At 41.7% G+C, this 19,802-nt stretch overlaps 1 protein-coding gene across 2 annotated transcripts; it reads left to right on the forward strand.

Moving 5' to 3' along the window:
* Nucleotides 1–3,269: 3,269 nt before the first annotated feature.
* mgat1b (alpha-1,3-mannosyl-glycoprotein 2-beta-N-acetylglucosaminyltransferase b) lies at nucleotides 3,270–15,059 on the forward strand. Of its 2 annotated transcripts, none has more exons than XM_031871314.1 (3): nucleotides 3,270–3,703; nucleotides 6,994–8,274; nucleotides 12,279–15,059. In XM_031871314.1, the coding sequence occupies exons 2-3, from the start codon at nucleotides 7,405–7,407 to the stop codon at nucleotides 12,978–12,980; spliced, it is 1,572 nt and encodes a 523-aa protein (XP_031727174.1). In that variant the 5' UTR covers nucleotides 3,270–3,703; nucleotides 6,994–7,404; the 3' UTR covers nucleotides 12,981–15,059. The 2 variants fall into 2 exon arrangements, with proteins under 2 accessions (XP_031727174.1, XP_031727175.1); XM_031871315.1 differs by lacking the exon at nucleotides 3,270–3,703 and adding an exon at nucleotides 3,715–4,362.
* The last annotated feature ends 4,743 nt before the right edge of the window (nucleotides 15,060–19,802 follow it).

The raw sequence follows: 19,802 nt of genomic DNA on the forward strand, positions 1-19,802 counted from the left end.
TTCTAGTTTGTTGTTTTATATGATCATTTTAACTTGTGTGAAGTGTCTTTGAGTATCATGAAATATCTACGAAAATGTAGTTGTGTTTTTTTTAGCATCTATTTCAACATTTATTGTCAAACAATAAGCTGTTTTACTTCCGTCCTCCTGAAACAGTCGTCCCGTAGCTCACAGCTCCACCTTTGCTTTTCATTCCTTCTGTTTAATGTAATAGGACAGATCATTATTACAACACATTGGAACATGGGAGTGCATGAGTGTGTGTGTGCCAAGGACTGTATATAAGAAGAGGACTTAGTCACCGTGAGGTCACCCATTGGTTGGTGGACTACAGTTTTAAAGCCTAGAGTTCGGCATTTTAGCTGCCGCCATCTTGATTTTTTTGGGCCACCTTGGTTTTTCAGCTGAGTGCGTCTTTGCCACTCAGCCACTACTCTGAAGCCAGAGACAGTTATTCTGTGCCTTTTTATTGGGCATCAACCTGACGTTCATACCAGGCGGCAACCTGAAGCTAACGCGGAAGTGTCTAAAAACTTGCATTCTCTCTAATGTCCATCAGGGGGCGACTCCTCTGGTTGTATAGAAGTCTATGAGAAAATGACTCTAGGGACGACCATTAGGAGCCCGAGGATTGTTTGCTCTTATGCGATGGTCATTCCAGGCAGTTACAACTTCATCAAGCTCCTCCTTTATAATATCTCTCATAGTTAGGGGAGAGCAGGGATGGTTGCAACAGCACCACTTTCACCAAGAAGGGATGACCTAAGACTCGTGATCAATTGAATGTATGGCTTCTTCTTTCCTGACTTTGCATATGAAATTTCTTATCTATGTGAAGAAGTATGCAGATTTTACAGCCACAACACTGCTTTTCAGGTAAGACACAGAGATTTGTTGGACGTGACATGAAGTCTATATTTTGATTAGTACTGATACTGTTGAAGTTAGAATTGTTAAAAAGATTACAGAATAAGATGTCACACTTTTCATTTATGCTTATTTCAAACCGCCATGCTACAGCTAGCTATACATGGCTGACAAGGGTGGGGATGGATGTAACTCTCTTTTAATATAATTAACCCTAAATTGACAACTACACACACACACACATTTTTTGTTCACTACATAGCTGAAATATTGCTATTTGTAGTAGACAAATAAGGGTACTTCATGTCAAAATGTGAGAGCTCTAATAGAAGAATTCGGCGAGTTACATGTGCTTGGACAAGAAGTGTTACAATCGCACTGGTCTCCCCTACATCTGTGTTGATACTGTATCAATAGGTTTTTAGGATACTGTACCTGTATGGTATTTTGGAAGCAAAACTGGATCAGTGATTTGTCAATGAAACTGTCAACAAAATAGCCATCTGCTTTCAGCTGGTCGAAATGGTCCATCCAAAACTGGGCGCACTTCTCAAGATGCACCACCATCGTTCAATCCTTTGATCTCCAGTACTTGGACCTAAAGTGACACACTCAGGACCCTTCTCATCCTCACTGGTGTGCAGAAACCTTTGCATTATTGCAAGGTGGGTATTCTCCGTACCGTGATCTAACCGGATTTTTTGCGGACATCCATTGTTTTCTTTCACAGCATCTATGAAGTAACCTGCGATAATACGAGGGTCATTGTTGGTTTTCTATGCCTCTAGCCATATCATTTTTCTCCAGAAGCCATCTATGCAACCACTGATATTCCATAAGGCTTTAATTTGTCGTAGTCATCTATATTCCATAGCTACATAGTTTGGCCCACGGCTGACATACATACGGTGTCTTAAACGGTTGCGGGCCACAGATCTACCCCATTCCCGTCCATCAGTCGCATCAATTGACGCACAGCTTCTCTGTCGGTAATCCCGGCCATCCAACATTTCTGGTGCATCCATCTGTAGCCGTGCTGTTTGCCAGACGTTTGTAGCTGTTGGTGAATGAAGGATGCTACCTCAGCATCATCTGTCTTATTTTAGCTTTCTCTCTAGCGTCTGGAGGCTTAGTTTGATATCATGTGATTCCTCCAAAACGACTTTCACGAAATTTCACGATTTGTGAATCCACGTCTCAAGTAGTCTTCAATTATGGTATCCATTTTGATCTGCTAAGCTTTGTCTCATCCACTTGCTTCTGTTGCTTTGGCGCATGTGAGGAAACAACACATAGGCCTATAAAACTTTTCTCAATATTATGAGATGCTAAGTCATAAAAGTAAGTCAAAATTTTGAGATAGTATCTCATTATTATGAGATGCTAAGTCGAAATGTTGAGATTGTATCTCATTATAATGACTTACAGGATCTTTATTTTTCATTACAGTGGCGGAAATGGGCTTCCATAGTATACAGGGCTCCTGTCTGTCCTCAGAGTTTAAAAAGAAGTCAGCAGGCGAAAGAGCCTTTTTTTCTATCCTTCAAAATAAAAGCCCAATAGAGTGACTGTATCCCAACAGAAAAAAACCCAAACTCTCACTGTATGTTAATAGGAAACTAAGATTGGATCTAGTTTTTCAAAATAAAGGTGCATAAAGTTCAATTTGTCAGGGTTTGGACCCCAGCTAATGTTTTATCCTTATTCCAACAAAAACAGTTATTTGCCTTTTTAAAAGAAGTTAAATTGCTCTGAAACCCCAATTGAACTTCTTTCATTGCTAACTCTCTTTTCTTCCATTATTTTACATCCTTCATCCCTCTCCCACTTTTTCAACTCTTCATACTGCTTCAGCTGCTTTTTCATGGATTTTCAGCTCTTATCTACGGATTCATTGTACTTTCATACATGAGGTGTTTTATACAACTTTTAAATCCAGCAACACAGTTCATCATCAGCTTTTCAACAAACCTTGAAATATTTCACATCTTTCATACATTATTGATATAAATCAACTTGTAAAGACAATAAATACAGCGTCAGCTTTTTAACATACAGCATTCACACATCAATTTAATCAGAAATGAACTTTTCTAGTTATTATTAGAATAAAATTGACTTAACTCACAAATGAAATTGCTATTTAGCTTGCTTTATGTTAAGTGTAGGATCCAGTGTTTTTAGAGCTTGACCCATATTAGGGAATTAAGTCAGGATACCTCGACCTCTACTCTTCTTCTTGTTACAGAGATTGCAGATAAGAGAAATTAAAAATGATTGTATTATTATTTGTATTCTCTGGCAGACTTTTGTTAGCAGGTTTACAAGTAGAAAAGTTAAGTTGTTCGGTTAGGACCTGGCTTGTGTCAACTCGATCCTAAACATTCAATAATCCGGAAGTGTAGTCAAATGAAAAATGCCGTCATCATACATGAGAAGAGGCCGCCTGTGATAGACCCAGCTGGAGTATGAGAAGCTGAACCAGGGCAGAGAAAATGACATCTCGCTGCAACATGTCACTGTGGATACACGAGCCGGGGGCAGTGTAATGTGTGTGCAGAGCAGACGCTGTAGCCTGCTAACATTAGCAGCTCATATTGGTAGTGTTGGTTAAAAGAGCAGAGCCGGGGAATAATGGGAACCAGAGGTGGAGGTGCAGGCAACACTGGAGCCGCTGTGTAGCAAAACTAAGATGTGCTGTGAATGTGACAACGAAGAAAATACAAGGGTGGCTCCAAGTGTTAGCCAGCTAGCCGGTTAGCGCTGCAGCTTGACATGAGCCGTTTCCCTTACACGGTGCAAGTCGAACCAACTCTTTCAGAACGGAATGTCAGAGGTGAGTGACACTTGTTTCAACGGCTTCGGTCAGAGTGGCTCATGAATGAAAAAACAACCTTTACTGTTGTTGCTCGGCGTTAGCCAGCTAGCTAGCTAACTAACAGCATGTCAGGTTAGCTTGCACTTAAGACACCCTTCGTGCCCCGATGCTGAAAAACTACAGCCGACACGACGAGACACCGGCTGAGCCCCTTCTGCACTAACAACCTGTGCTCTGTGTTTGACTAGAGTCTGGTGTCAGCTAGCTTATTGGCTTCAGATAAGAACGTGAAGCGTAACAGCTGGGTTTCATCTCGACATACACCGCTGCTGACTGCTCTTTGCAATGTGGACCCCTTGCACCAGTTGTTTAGTGTTAGCCATCTAAGAGGCCTCGCTTGCCGGTGCTCATTGCCTTTCCACAGTGAAGTTATGCGAACAGTTAGCCGGATGGTACACTGTCTGGAGCATCAGTCTGCGGCAGGCTCCACTGTGTGGTCCTACCAGTCAGTTCCACGTTGTGTGACGGAAGGAGGAGGGGGTTAAAGAAGAATAGAGTTTCAGCTGGTACACTTTGTGAGAAGAGCAACAGTTCCCTCCCTGTTGACAGTCTGTAGAGCTGTACTTACTGCAGTAGAAAGGGAGGCATGACAGATCTGTAGGCTGCTCCGAGTTCAGGTAACGTCTGGTTACTTTTCCACTTTCTAGTGGTTAGTGTGGACTTCACTTCTTGTTTGGCTCCTAATCCCTTTAGACATCTGACCTTGTTATGCTGCTTCTCTCCCCTGACTCTTTTCCTTCCCCTCATATTAGTACTTTTCTCAGTGTTGACTTTGTCTGATTTACAGCTTTGTTTTCCGTGTGTTTTAAGGTAAAACAGATTCAAAGTGTTCATGCTGCTACTTTCTTTGTCAACATGATCCCTTTAGTCTGTTGAGTCGATCAACTATTTCATAACACAGTAGTGAAATATTCTGTCATTAGTAGGGATGCATGAAAGCGATATCTAGCCGATCCTGACTCAAACCGCTGGATCGGTGACAAACAGGCTGATTTATTTGTTCAAGTCTGTTTATTTATTATTCCACTTATTAGACCACTTTGTTGCTGCACTAAAAAGGTTTGCTCTTCAATTGTAATTCCTGTTAATTAAAAAAAACATTATGAAGTTGCTGGTGTGCAGGCATTATTTTAATTATAAATAACAACTCAATAAATGTTTCTCTACATATTTATTTATACCAGCGTGGTGTTGCCTTACACATAAAAGAATGACCCCAGTGACGTCATCACACTGAGGCATACAGCTTAGTAATTTAACTCTGGTGTCGGTATTAAACAAGCCCAGGTATGGGTATCGGGACTGAAAAAGTGGGATCAGTGCATCCCTACTCATAGTTACACCAAACTAAGACTAATGCTGTCTAATAGAAAAGCATTGCAATAGACCTGGGTCTCATGACCGTTCAGTTCTTCTCAAGGTGATGGTAATTTGGAGATAAACTGGTCTGGTATGCTAATAGCTTGCAGAGCATTAAAGCACAGCCAAAGATTCATTACTGATCAAAGTGTTTGTTCCTTGTAGTCAAACATCCAGCTTACAAGATTATTGCACGCCTATATTTATCAGCACTAATTGGTTTAGGCTTTCTAATGCTGAGGAGCTCCTGTGGAGCAGTCAGTCTTCTTCATCACTCACTCCTCACTCACTCCGTGTATAGCAAAACAGTAACCCTTTACTGTCACATACACTGTTGACACTCTTGTTGTAGTTGGACTGGAGAGCTCTGTGTTTGTACTGCGGCCTGTTTGTTCATGGGAAGTTGGACTGTGAACTGAAAACCTCAGGTATAGTCAGACACTAAATAGAGCGCTAATTTAAAGGTCAGAACAGCTAAATTAGTCAGTAGTCATTAATCACCCATATGACCCAAAAGTACTAATTGTTTCAGCACTCGATTTACTTATTTAACTTGACCTTTGGTTTACTGGTTATATTTTATTTAGATATCTGAGAGTTTTTGTGCCCCAGTGGTCCAAATGCTGTTTGAGTCTACCCCGAAAAGAAGGCTGGGTACTAACCTGTATAACTACAAACCTGGGCTCTTCAAGGCTTCAGTACAGAAATATAGTTTACTAAGTCTTTTACAACCATGTCTGTAAATACCCTATTTGGTCATCTGGATTCTGCGTACTGCTTAATTATTGTTTTTAGATGTTTGTTAACAGCATTTAAAAGCATTTCTTTGTGACTTGAACTACGCTCATGGCTTGAGTCAACATTTTCATCCTTGTCCTTGGTAGGCAGGAAAGAATCGCAGTAAGCTCCCATGCTTGCCTTCAGTGGAGAACAGTGAATCATCATGATCACTAACACAATCTGAACTCTTGTCATTTTCTAAGGGGAAAAAATGCAAATGGTATTCCCTTTTTACAAGAATCCTCATGATCAGCACCAAGCTCTCTGGGACGTTGGATGTCTTTGTTCACACATTGTTTAGTGAAAGACTGAGCATCATATGAGATGAGCAGGACATCCTGTTTGCCCTACTGAGCATGTCAGATAAAGTGCCTAGTCAGCATACTGAGCTTCCAAAAATACCACGCGTATCCCTTCTGAAGAGGAATGGAATACTGCTGGGTCTGTCCATCTGATAAAGTAGATGTGCTCTCAGCAATAGAAACATTCTAACTTGATTCTGTTCAAACCTGACAGCACCATAAACAGGAAGAGCTGCAATGCCCATTTGATCTTAAACATCCACACATTGAAGGGTTTTTTGTATAATGTATGACATTATTGCAACATGCTATTACACTGTCATATGTGAGAGTATTGGTTGAAATGTACTGGCACTAGTTCAGATATGATGCCTGTGAATAACAAATAGTCAAAGATTGTCAAACTTTTGATCTAACACTATCTGATCAAAAAGAAAAGTAAACTGACAACACATGCAATGCCAACTTTTGATACAGGACTGTTTTGATAATTGGTGCTATGGACAGCTGAACACGTTTAGGTTTGTATTGTGGTATCTCTGAACCGATCTATTTAGCCTCTGGGGGCTAGGAACAATATCGCTCTACTTTCTGGTCTCTTTTGATTGGTCTGCACATCCTACACAATACATAAGAACGTAGTGATACTGTGGGCGCCTTTGCTGACAGTGTGACTGATTTCATTCACGTGCACAGAATTTTACACAATTGTACAGTGCATGTCTGAAAAGTGCTTTTCTTTTTGCTTAATAATCAAATGGGCTGCATTCATTCTGCTGATCATCTGTTCTGCTGTTCTGTTTTCAGGATGATGGCTGAAGGGTAATATCCAAGAAGTCACATTCCCTCAACCCAAAGTGACCCCACTTCCCCCTTTTTTACTTTCATCTGCACTTCTGCAACCTCCCCTTGCCTGACTCTGCGTGTCCTATCTCAGCCCATTTCCCTTTTCCAAAAGGGGTTTTAATGGGATGCATGCATTCCACAGTAGGATCATGTGAATTTCTAATAAATTGGACAATTCTCCTCCTGGCAGCCTTCCGACCAAAAAACAAATCAAACGCTCAAATTTGAAAAAATTACAATGTGATCGTATATCAACTTCTGGCCCATCTGAGATCGCCACCTCAGTCCGTAGGAGTCGACTCTGGTTCCATCACTTGTTCCCTACCTGCAGCCTTTTCCACATCCCCATCCCTTTTTTTGTGTCATTGGGCCATGGTTCGCAAGAAAGGTTCTCTTATCCTATGCAGTGCTTTCCTGTTTGTTGCCTGGAATGCTTTGCTTCTACTTTATCTTTGGGGTCGTCCTCCCATTGGCCGCCTCGGAGAAGGTGTTGGAGCCGAACCAGGAGGAAAGGAAGAGTGGGCCGTGGGAAGAGGGAAAGGAGGCCGGGTCAACCTGGCCGCGGAGGTGATCCGGCTGGCAGAGGAGGTCGAAATTCAGCTAGAGACCCAGAAAGAGCTACTGAAGCAGATTGAAAGTCACCGGGCTGTGTGGGCTCGGCAGAAAGACGTTGGGAAAAGAGAAACTGAGGATGCAAAAGAAGTCAAACAAGAGGTTGTCCACCAGCCACTAAAGCTTCCACTCCCTCCAAAAGATAGTGTGGATGATAGGGACCAAACTCAAGAAAAAAATACACAGAAGCCTGTTCATACAGTAGCTTCAGACTCTAAGTTAGACCAGCATCAGGCCATTGACATAAAAGAAGACATTGCTGAGAGCAATAAATTGGCGACTTCCGTTGCCAGCCCAGAAGTGGTCATTCCCGTTCTAGTCATTGCTTGTGACAGAGTGACGGTAAAACGGAGCCTCGACAGACTGATACAGTACCGCCCTTCTCCAGCACTATATCCAATCATTGTCAGCCAGGACTGCGGCCATGCCGAGACAGCTCGAGTGATTGGCTCATATGGAGATCAAGTGACTCACATTAGCCAACCGGAGCTGTCGGACATCAGAGTTCGACCAGAGCACAGGAAGTTCCAGGGCTACTACAAAATTGCCCGACATTACCACTGGGCACTCAACCAGGTGTTCAACACGTTCTCCCAGTCTACTGTGATCATAGTGGAGGATGACCTGGAGGTGAGTGCTCTCAGACCTTACCACACATTACAATCGGCAATGTCATTCTTGATAGCTCGATTTAAAAAAAATATTATAATAATTTTGCTTTTATTGGATAGTTTGACGGTAAAGACTCACAGGAGAGGTCCGTAGAGCGTGTCCAGTGGGTGATGTAGGCATCGGTAAACCATGCCATGCTGCGACATGTTGACAGTGGAGTTTCATTGCCAACCATCCTTAAGTGTAGCACAACAAAGGAAGGAAGAGAAAGTTTAAAGAAAGAGGCAGATGCTAAGAAGCAACAACAAGCACTTAGAAGTATTGGTGCACATCAAAAGACAGACAAAAAAGGTTTGGGCTTGTGAGGGACCAGGGTACGCATAAAGCTGGGAGAGCAGGTAAAGTGGAAAGAATGTGGATTTTATTCACCCAAAGTATGTACATAATTAGGATGGGTAACAAAATCAAGCAAAAGTGACAAATCAGAATAACTGTATAACCTTAACATAATTGCACTAAATCTAAGAACTTAGTTTAAACAACATAGTGAGTGCTCTTCTGAACAAGGGACACTAAATTCTCCATCTCCTAACTGCATGATATATCCTATGCTGGCCAGTCCATAGTTAATTGCAGGGGTGTGAAGACATTCCTCCGCTGTGGTGCATATGTAAAGGCTCCTGGCAACACCCCTCATGCTGTTGTAGAATGGCACAGTCCAATTGCCCAGGCTAATCTCTTTAGGGAGGCGTGATGCAGCTGCTCGGTCTTCTGCCAGAAGGATGGTCGGCTGCAAAACACTGACAGGAAAGTTAACACTTTTATCAACCGTACCTTAATATTACTTGATGGCGTGCACTCAATCTCAAAATATAAAGTCACCCAAAACAAGTGTCTTTATGTCTTGCAGCATCATTTAAAGAATAGTGAAACAGAACCTTCCCTATGCTTGGTTGATGGTTTGGCTAGTTTGCAGCCGCCACAGAGCTGCAACTCTGTGTTGCCATCGGGATCATTTTCATCCTGCTTTAGTTACAGTACTGAATGTAATCAGAAATGTCTGTATTAATACTACATTGATTTACGAATGTAGTGTTGACGGACACAACTGTCCCACAATGCAATGCGGCAAGAAAAACGGAGAAGCTGCTCGTAGCTAGAAGGAAATAATCCAAATTACTGAGAGTGATTAGACAGCTATGGAACATCTTTATCTTGTCTTAAGGTTCCACAATATAAATTGGCTGTAGATGCTAAAGCTGCAGTTGTACCTACAGAGGGTGTAGATGGGGGCTCATGGGTTCAGAAGTAGATGGGGCATGGCTGCAGGAGAGTATCACTGACCTTATCACATCCTGGATATTAGGCATTTTATGTCCGAGTCTTGGGCAGAGAGAGCTGCTGACGATGTTGGAGGTGGTGTTGCAAACTGACCCCCATTCCACTCCTCCCATTCATGTTAGCTGAAATAGATGGAGTGTGTCTCCCTGGTGGTGATATTGATGCATGGACATCGGCTCCGTGTAGATGAGCCAATTAAAGCATGACAACCCTGATTTAACGGCCCACAACAGATCGCTCATCAGTGTGTTGTGTATCCAAGGCTCTTTGATTCATGAAACTATTGTGTCTTCTGAACAATGGAATGCCTGGCTGTACTGTGGCTAACTGTAGAGGAAATCAGAATTGTTCTAGTTCTTCACTTTTATTTCAGTGAGTCTCATGTCTGTGTGTTCAGTGCTGAGCTAGAGTCAGGACATGGTAAGCCTAGCTTAGCATAAAGACTGCGAGCAGGGGTTAACAGCTAGGTTGGCTCTGTGCAAAGTAAAATAATGAACCCACCAACACCTCTTAAGCTTCCTGATGAACATGTCTTTACAATCTGTACACATACGACATCCTCTGTCCCGGGACCCTCACATTGGAACAGGAAACACTCTCCAAAAACCCTTTAACAGAGAGAAAAAAAGAAATACACCTCAGAGAGAGCACCAGAGGAGGATCCTCTATCAGGATGGACAGAAACCCAGCAAACGGATATTGAGGTTCAGCTCTACTTTGGACAAAGCCAGGCTAGTTGTGTCCCCTGCTTACAGTCTTTATGCTGAGCTAGACTAACCATATCCAGCTCTCTACATAACACACATCAGCTTCATTTTCTCACCCAACTATCAGAAAGAAAGCACATACGAGTATTTCCCAAGAAGTTGAACTATTTCTTTATTTTAGTCCGACTCACTTAGACACCTCAGACCAGTTTACCGGACCTCTATGAAACCAGTTTAAAGTTGGTAAAAACATTTGTATCCATACACACACAATATAATATGTGATAATATCACTGCAGCTGTATGATGTTTACAATTAGTAATAGACCCCATGCTTATGACTGCACCATTCCATCAAATGGAAGTATCGCTACTTTCACATGCTTTCACTGTGCTCCTAACGTGCAGAGAGTCCCGGCCTGTCTGGTGACGCTGGGCTCTGCAGGAGAAATGGTGAAGTAGGAGTCTGAGGGTTACACAGTGCTGTAGACACACCATGAGTTTGTAATTCTGCTCTTGGCAGGTTTGAAGAGCTTAGATGGCCATGGTGAAAGTGTAATTACATGGCTTTCATTCAAATGTGGGTTAATGATGACGCTGGTCCCGCTGGTTCCACGATGGTCTCAAGTATTCACTGAGGACGGTCTGCTCAATATGGGCCACAGCAGCTTGACTTTGTGATCACTCTGCATTCTCACCAGTACCCATTTTAGTGTGTCACAAAGCCCAGACAGGATTCCAGTCACATCCTCCACGCATATAGAAGTATGGAGGCTGTGTGTATTCTGGATCACAGCAGAAACAGTGAGCGATACTTGGAGAGATGAGGATGAATGTTGCAGTGACAGGGTCCATGACTAAAAGCACTAATCTCTTTTAACAAGTGTTTCCTCCTCTGAGTTTAGCGTTTCATTTAAAATCAAGTACAACAATGTTGAGCTACTTGTAGCCTACTTCACTTAATTATTCCCATTTGAACCTACTATGTAAATCCATCCCACAACAATTCAGAGGGAAATATTTCACTTTTTATTCCTCCTCTCACTTTACTTATTTGACAGCTGTAGTCACCAATGACTTTTCAGATTAAGATTTTACATTAAAAAGATACGCGGCATCTAAAAACAATGCAGATGTAAAGCAGTGGGACTCCTGATCAAGAGCAGGGTCTAGTTTGGGTCTTAGTTTCCAGATGTCTATGGATTGTTAGCAGGTCCACTAACTTCTCACATGGTTTCATTTGAATAACTGTTGGAAGCCCAGAGAGTAGAATGATCTAAAGGATGAGTAGAATGTAGCCAAACAAACAAACTCTCCTCGGGTTCATTCCGTGACCTTAAGGTTAGGAACCACAGGAAAATAAACTAAAGTGGCTCCAACAGTAACGTGCTACTTACACAAATGCACATTGATGCATCAGTGTTAACAGTACAATAGTGTTCCCTTTGGAACGCAATATGTGCTCCGTCCTGATAAATACTGTGCTGCCGTTTACTTCTCCAAAAGTCATTTCAACAAATCCATCAGTTTAAAAGAACTCCAGTTAATGTCATGTTGGGTTAGTTTTTGAAGTTTTGTTCCTCATTTCTATCAGTTATAAAAACATTGTACTCAGCAAGTTGACAGCTGGGAACTTGCTGACGTCCCTAAAAGGAAGTAGGGGAAACAGCTCCCTCTTTCACCTCACCTTCCTTCTTCAACTTTGACCTACTGTGCTTGCTGTATTTGTGCATGTTGCTGTGTTCCTAGATTTCATTACAATATGGTGAATCCTAAAAGAAAAGAGGGCAAAAGCTTTGAAAATCAGACCCAGTGATTCTTTCAAGGCTGTTCTGCGGTAATTAAATGTTTTAAATGATAGCAAACCGCCCAAAGTTAGAAGATTGTTTTTGCTGTTGAACTGACCTCTGATCTGTTGGACTTGTTCTCTGAAGCAGAAGCTCACCACTGTGCTTCTGTGTCCCCTCATTTAAGGTGTCCCCGGACTTCTTTGAGTATTTCCGAGCCCTGTACCCGATCTTGCGCGATGACCCCACCCTGTGGTGTGCTTCTGCGTGGAACGATAACGGCAGAGACGCCTTGGTGGATCCATCCAAAGCCGGGCTCCTCTACAGAACAGACTTCTTCCCCGGTCTGGGCTGGATGCTGCTGAAGGAGATGTGGGATGAACTGGAACCCAAATGGCCCTCGGCCTTCTGGGATGACTGGATGCGCCATCCGGAGCAACGCAAAGACCGCTCCTGCATCCGACCCGAAATCTCTCGAACTATCACCTTTGGCCGGAAAGGCGTCAGTTTAGGTCAATTCTTTGACCAGTACCTTCGCTATATTAAGCTCAACACTGAATTTGTGCCTTTTACCAAACAGGATTTGTCTTATTTGCTAAAAGAGAAGTATGATGAAAAGTTTATAAAAGAGATTTACAGCACCCCTCTGGTGAAGATTGAGGACCTGCAACAAGGGGGCAGCCTAAGAGGCCCTGGACCGTACAGGGTGCAGTACTCAAGCCGGGACAGTTTTAAAGTCTTTGCTCGAAATCTGGGGGTGATGGACGACTTGAAGTCTGGAATTCCTCGTACAGGTTACAGGGGCATAGTGAACTTCCTGTACCGGGGTCGAAGGGTGTTCTTGGCTCCACCAGAGGGCTGGACGCAGTATGACGTCAGCTGGAGCTGAGAGAAGGAACAGACTACAATGTGAATGGTGTTGAAGAGGGGAGAGAGCCTTACTCAGAGGAACACCCTCTCAGACCAAAGAATATCAGCAGACACAGTGGTTCATGAAGGAACTAAAGCAGCACCGATGGGCGGGGAGGTCAAGAGTTGACCCGGGCCTGTTTGTTACGTAATGCTGATACAGGATCAGCCGGTTCAACGGCCACACATACTTCACAAAGAGTTCAAAGTTTCAGGGCAAGAAGATTCCACCTTAAACACTGCTTCAAAAAAGCTCTTGGCAACGTGCCTTGCTCTCTGGGCCCATTTAGTTTGGTGTGTTTTATCCCTGTGAATAACTGGCCAAATGCAGACGGAACATCACATTCAGATGTCTGCAGCAGCTCTAATGGAGTTGGGTAGCAGGAAACATTTAATCTGTTTCAGTGTCCATGATAAAATAATACACCAAGCTGAGGGGTCATCTCTAGAACCGGTTCATCTTTTTACTTTCAGCAAAGTTGATGAAAGCTGATAAAATTGATCCAACTCTTCAGATGATGTTACTGTTCAAGCCTATAAACTAATCGGAGGCAAAATGAGAAGCTTCTCCAATGTTTGAGAGCAAACTAAGGCTGAAGTCAGCCTGGTGGTAAACATTAAAGATTAACGACATTATTTCACCAGGATTTTAACCAATGAGATTTAAATCTCTTTTTTAAGATGGCAGCAAACAACAGACTGAAAGGAAAACAGCAGAGTTTAGACAAACATCAGAGAGAAGGAAGTGCAGAAGAAGCAGAGCCATCATCCTCCCAGATTACAGTAGCCCTGATCCAGGACCAACACACTCCTCAGACCGACCGGCAGACCAGGAATGGTGTCATCTGTTGAATTGGTACAAACCATGTAGGATTTGTTTCTCACTCTCTGGAGGGACAAAGGTAGACAGGAGACATTATAGCGGTCCTACCAGTGCACACGCTTTACATGGTCTGTGTTGCCTGTACAGGAAGAGAGCGTTGTTGGTCAAAGTAAATCTGTTGTTATTTCACTCGCTTTCAGAACACTCATCAGCTGACTTAGTATTTTTAACATTCTTTGTTTGATACATTTCATGAGCTGCTCATCAGAATCAGCCTTGTTGACCAAGTATGTGTACACATACAAGGTTTTAGTTTGCTCTCAATTTACAGGAAGCGGCATCGCTTGCACTCGACCACAACTGCTGTTTTACCATTGAGGACGAGGGGTTTTCGGAAGCTTAGGACATAATGAGAGGAAGTTGTAGTTGCCAGAAAGTAAGAAGACCAAAAACCTGAGAATGTTTTCAGTACGTAGCAGATGTATAGGAGCATGGCAGGATCAACGGTGGAGTCTTTCTTAAATTCTAGATGCTGATGTTCTTAGATCAGTTCATGGGTGACGGAGCACAACACTAAGTCAAAGCAGAGAGATGGCCTCCACATGCCTCCGACTCAGATGGTGGGACTTCATTGAAACACACAGTCAGACTGCTTTGTTAGAAGCATGCTGAGGTCTTTATGGTCCTGCTCAAGCTCGTCTTAGAAGGCCTGTTATTCTTTTTTGGTAATGTATTTAATGTTTCTGAGCTTAAACGCCATCAGTGTGATGGTTGAAGAGAATTCCCTTCTACTTTCAGAGGGTTTGTAGAAGGACATAGTAAATATGAAGGATGGACCTTTAATGTTTAAGCTATTTTGAAATGATTTCATTGTCTTGAACATGAAGTTCTAACAGGTTTGCCAAGCTGCAAATGAGGTCTAAAGTGATGACTGATTGTGAGATTTTACTGGTGATCCCCTGAAGCCCTGATACAGGGCGAGTTGTAATTACGTGACATGCAAACCATGTTTGGTCGTCTTAGGTTTGTTAAAGAACCACTGATTGTTCGACACGTCTGGTTGCTGCAACAAGAAGGCTGTGCAGTGGCTGGAGAGTGATTATCACTGTACTGTAATTAGCTTTGGGAGATTATCCACAGGGTCGAATGATTCTCATGTCTGTATGGTGATGTGTAAAACCACTGCCTGATGTGTTTATAACTTTACTACTATATAAATAAAATCAACTATTTTAATATTTGCCCACATGCTGAAGCAGTTACTCTTTGATTGACAGCGCTCATTCAGCTGTGTGATCCTCAGTCCTGAACCGAGGCTCCTGCCATTGTGAACAATAATATTAATAATAACTTGCAATTTACAGGGAGTTTGGATCACAAGTAAAAAATAAAAGTTTAGTCCAAATATGTCTGATGCTGGCTGTGGTCAGAGGTGAGACGGGCCTGAAAGTTCCAACCAGGGAGGACGTGGAACATTGTTCAGCCTGCCAACACTTTCACCATTTACCACTTTCACCATTTACCATTTCTACAGCTGTGCCGTCTCTCAAATGAATTCTCCCATGGTGTGGTGTCGTGTTTGTAAAATGAAACTGTTCCAGAAAGCAGCGAGCCATTCTGTGCAGACTCTCAAAAGTACATGGTATGACGCACTTACACACTCAATTTTGAATCGATCATTACAGATCAAATCATGATTTTTTTTTTTTTTTTCCCCCACATTCAATTCCTGGTTTGAATTTCAAAAAAGAAACTACAGCAGTCAGAGGAACTGCTGTACCAGGCTAGCTCAGAGTACTGCTGCTGGAGTATGTAGGCTACGGACCACAAAGGCTCACAGGTCTGCAGTGAAAAGTTAGGTTCTGTAGTTCATGTGAACAGGTTGGAATATTACTTGCTTTTTCCAAAGCTTTAAACTGTGGATCCTGTCTTTTAGCTCCGTTTCAGGATTCCTGATTTCATCCTCCTCAGTCATGGCTAGCTAGCTACATCCATGAAAAATGGCAACCAAAAATGGCCACAAGAATGTATGAGATTGCAGCTGTAGGTTGTTGGACGTGGACTTACAGAAATAACAGCTGTTGCATTTGTCTTGAAAAATGCAACGGATCCTAGGAACCCCAACAGTCTCTTCTTTGTCCCGAATGCAAACTAGTCTGGAACCCATGGGGTCAGATCAGCCTCGATGTCAAGAAGGATTCACAAATGTATTTTGTGATTTACAAACAAAAATAGTAATCATTATATACAAGTGTAAATAAAATCCATATATACAAAAATGTGATTCATAAATTGTGCACACAGCTCTTATTTTAAATACATGTTTCATCAAATAAGTGGATGTTGTTACATTCATATACTAACTTTTGAACTTGCATTTACAAACTGCTTATCAGGTGTGAACTTCTCTGCATTTTGTTATTTCTTATATACCAGGGGTGTCCAAACTTTTTTCAAAGAGGGCCAGATTTGATAATGTGAAAATGCCCAAGGGCCAACAGTCCCTGCTGACATTATTTTAAACAATACAAGTAGCCTTGTAGATAAAACAGGGATGAATTTATATCATTGTATAAAGAGAGTGACATGAGAAGATCAATCTCATGTCTGTAAGTTAAATCAGCTATAATCACTATTTTATCCTATTTTCATTCCTGCATAATTTGCCTAAAACACCCATCAACCACGTACCCAAAGTAAACTGACAGCTCTTATTGAACCATTGGGAGTACGTGTATGGTTTTAGTCTTTATTGAACGGCAACACTCTGAAGTTTCTTCACAATCAGTCAGAATCACTGTAAGTGCTACTAGCATTGAGCTAATGCGTTTTCAGCACAGTGAAAGAGAAGCATTTTACTTCCGCCTAGATTTGTTTTGGCCAACAGATGGCAGCAGCTATCTATGGCTGGGACTTACAGTCTTGAAAAGACTCATTCGACAGCTAACAGTCATGACACCAAGGACAATTAAAATATGATAACAATATGACAGAAAATTAATATTTTACACATGGTTTACTAAGACTGCAGCCGAGCAAAAACGCATTTGGAGCAAAAACGCATTTGGAGGCCCGCGTCACCAGTCAAAATGTATATACTACGAAAAACTACTTGTTCGAAATTCGAACTATAGTTTATTTATGTTGATGTATGGTTAACTATATCATATTTAACCATTATTAATTTTCCAAGAATCTTGAAAATTGTCATGAACCAGACTTTAGTCTTCACACTCTGTCCCAGGAACTTGACTCATGGTTTCCAGTTCAGGTTAGAAAACTTTCCCAGCATTCAATCTGATAAATCTGCATATCCTTGGCTTCGTAATTTCATTGGCTATGTGGAGCCTGAGTTTGAACAGGATCTGTTGCGATTGGCTCGAGCTATACCCAAAGAAGAGAGGCATTGTCTTTCAAAGCGGACTCTCGTTGGCTGTTCCAGACTGTGGCCGGGCTATAGAAGCTCCTATTGGGTCAAATGAGGTGTCAATCTAACCGGCGGAATGCAGCATCCATTTTGCGATGAAAATCTTCGCTCTGTTGACACAGAACGTGAAGTTATGCCCGAAATATGATCGCGAGTTATCATATCTGCTGGCTAATTTGAAATGATGCAACAGCCCCCCGTGGGTCTTTATGGACGTACTAATGTGTTTTGGACTAAATCTTTTACTGGATTCGATCGAGTGGACCCTTAGCCACCTAGCAAGACCGTTTTTGCTGGACTAGCATGCACAAGGGGGACGTTATGGATCATAATCGGTGAGTCACGGCGATATTTTATCGGCTATTTTTGGAGTGCTTGTTTGACAGAGACGTTAACTGTACCTGCTGTTATTGTATCTTGAAATGGTTTGCAGAAATCGAATTACAAGAACCGTAGCTTTCTAATGAGATATCACATTAATACTCATCGTTACAGGGCAGTTGTGTGCATAACACAAATATGCAGTTACGCGGGCGGGCCGTCAGAGAGAGGTTAAAGTGATTAGTGACTCGTTTAAAACATTTAAAAAAAGAATAACTTCAATAGAATCATTCTATACACTGTAGCTTCTTTACATTCTATTCGAATGTCAAGAAGCTATATTCTGATACAATGTAGCTTCTTTACATTCTAATACAATGTAACTTCTTTACATTCTATTAGAATGTAAAGAAGCTACATTCTGATACAATGTAACTTCTTTACATTCTATTCGAATGTAAAGAAGTTACATTCTGATACAATGTAACTTCTTTACATTCTATTCGAATGTAAAGAAGCTACATTCTGATACAATGTAACTTCTTTACATTCTATTCGAATGTAAAGAAGCTACATTCTGATACAATGTAACTTCTTTACATTCTATTAGAATGTAAAGAAGCTACATTCTGATACAATGTAACTTCTTTACATTCTATTAGAATGTAAAGAAGTTACATTGTTGCGTTTTCTTTCTTTTCTTCCCACAAGAACGTAATTTTGTCAGGTTGATTAAAAAAATGTCACTTTACTTCCTGACATTGTTGTTTTACCACAGGGGTGTCCAAACTTCTTTCAAAGAGGGCCAGATTTGATAATGTGAAAATGCCCAAGGGCCAACAGTCCCTGCTGACATTATTTTAAACAATACAAGTAGCCTATACATACATTGTTATTTAATCATTTTATTTTCAATGACAGCAAATAGCAATGTAACCAAATGTAAGCATTCATGTGTGAACACATCTCAACAACTATTCTGCCTTTCTTTCACATCTTGAAAGTCAGATAACACAAAGAACAAGCCATCTAAAAGCTAATTACATAGAAACCGATCAATGTTCTCACCTCAAGACAATCTTAAATATGACTTGGTGAGGGTAATGAAAAGTTGTCTCACATTTAAGTTCAACACACATGAAACAGGCTAACGAAATAAATCAAGTTGTCTCTTAGTATCTGATGATAGCTCTTCAGTGTTCGGTCTTCTTCTCGGGGCAATTATGTTTTCTGCTATTTTCATAACAGTCTTTGATAAACTCACCTTCCGTAAAAGGTTTGTCATGTTTAGCAGTTAGCATGGCCACTTGGTAGCTTACTTTGATGATGTTTTCATGTGAAAAGGACCGCTGCTGTGTGGCCAAGTTATCTTGGAGTTGCTTCACTTTTCTAGCACGGTCGCTCTCATAGCTTGTTGTAGCATTAGCATGTTTGGTCTCGTAGTGTCTCTTTACATTATATTCCTTAAACTAGGCAACAGTCTCATGACTAATTAGGCAGACACAGTTGTTTCGGTTTTCGGTGAAAAAAATATTGCGATCTCCACCTCTCCTGGAAGCCGCAGCCCTCATTATCGACTTTCCTTTTTTTACTTGCCGTAACATGACAGGTCAAGGGTCAGAGCCCATTTCAAACAGCCAGACAGTTACAGAGAGGTGCTGCCACCATGAGGTAAAAAGAGGAATTGCATGTTGAATTTGTATGATTTATTCATTCCGTTTTGACTGTGCTGGCAGGCCATAAATAATGCATTTTAAGACAGAAGGTGCGGGCCATATAAAATCTGACCTCGAGCCGTGATTGGCCCGCGGGCGGACTTTGGACATGCCTGTTATATACAGTCAATGATCTTTGTCAACAGGGAATTATCTCTCCTCCATTTTCAGCCAATCACGTGAGCGCGCCCTCACGAGGTTACACCATGGCTTCCACACTGCTCAGGGCTCCACTTCTGACACGTGTCATTGAAAGAGCGGGGGTTGGTTCTAGTTCATTCTCTAACCAGACACATTAGAACATTGTTTAATAGATGTAGTTGCTTTGATCACCTCATGATAACACTCATGTTGCACCATCTGCCAGGTGGAATCATTTGAATTCTCTAGATCACTATAGGTTGAAATTGGTTCTTGTAATATGGACAGCCATACATGGTGTAAGGAGAATAAATGGAAGAGGACAACCTGTCTTTTCTCACGACTAGTATCAAATGTAGGAGTTGTACCATGTGC

This window comes from Anarrhichthys ocellatus, unplaced genomic scaffold (assembly GCF_004355925.1).
Source record: "Anarrhichthys ocellatus isolate YVR2014 unplaced genomic scaffold, GSC_Weel_1.0 scaffold57, whole genome shotgun sequence".
Classification (NCBI taxonomy): domain Eukaryota; kingdom Metazoa; phylum Chordata; class Actinopteri; order Perciformes; family Anarhichadidae; genus Anarrhichthys; species Anarrhichthys ocellatus.

Excerpts from the sequence above, each read along its gene's own strand:
- mgat1b (XM_031871314.1), top strand. The coding sequence starts at position 7,405 with ATGGTTCGCAAGAAAGGTTCTCTTATCCTATGCAGTGCTTTCCTGTTT. Across the intron at positions 8,275-12,278 it reads TAGTGGAGGATGACCTGGAG|GTGTCCCCGGACTTCTTTGA; the intron begins GTGAGTGCTCTC and ends CCCTCATTTAAG.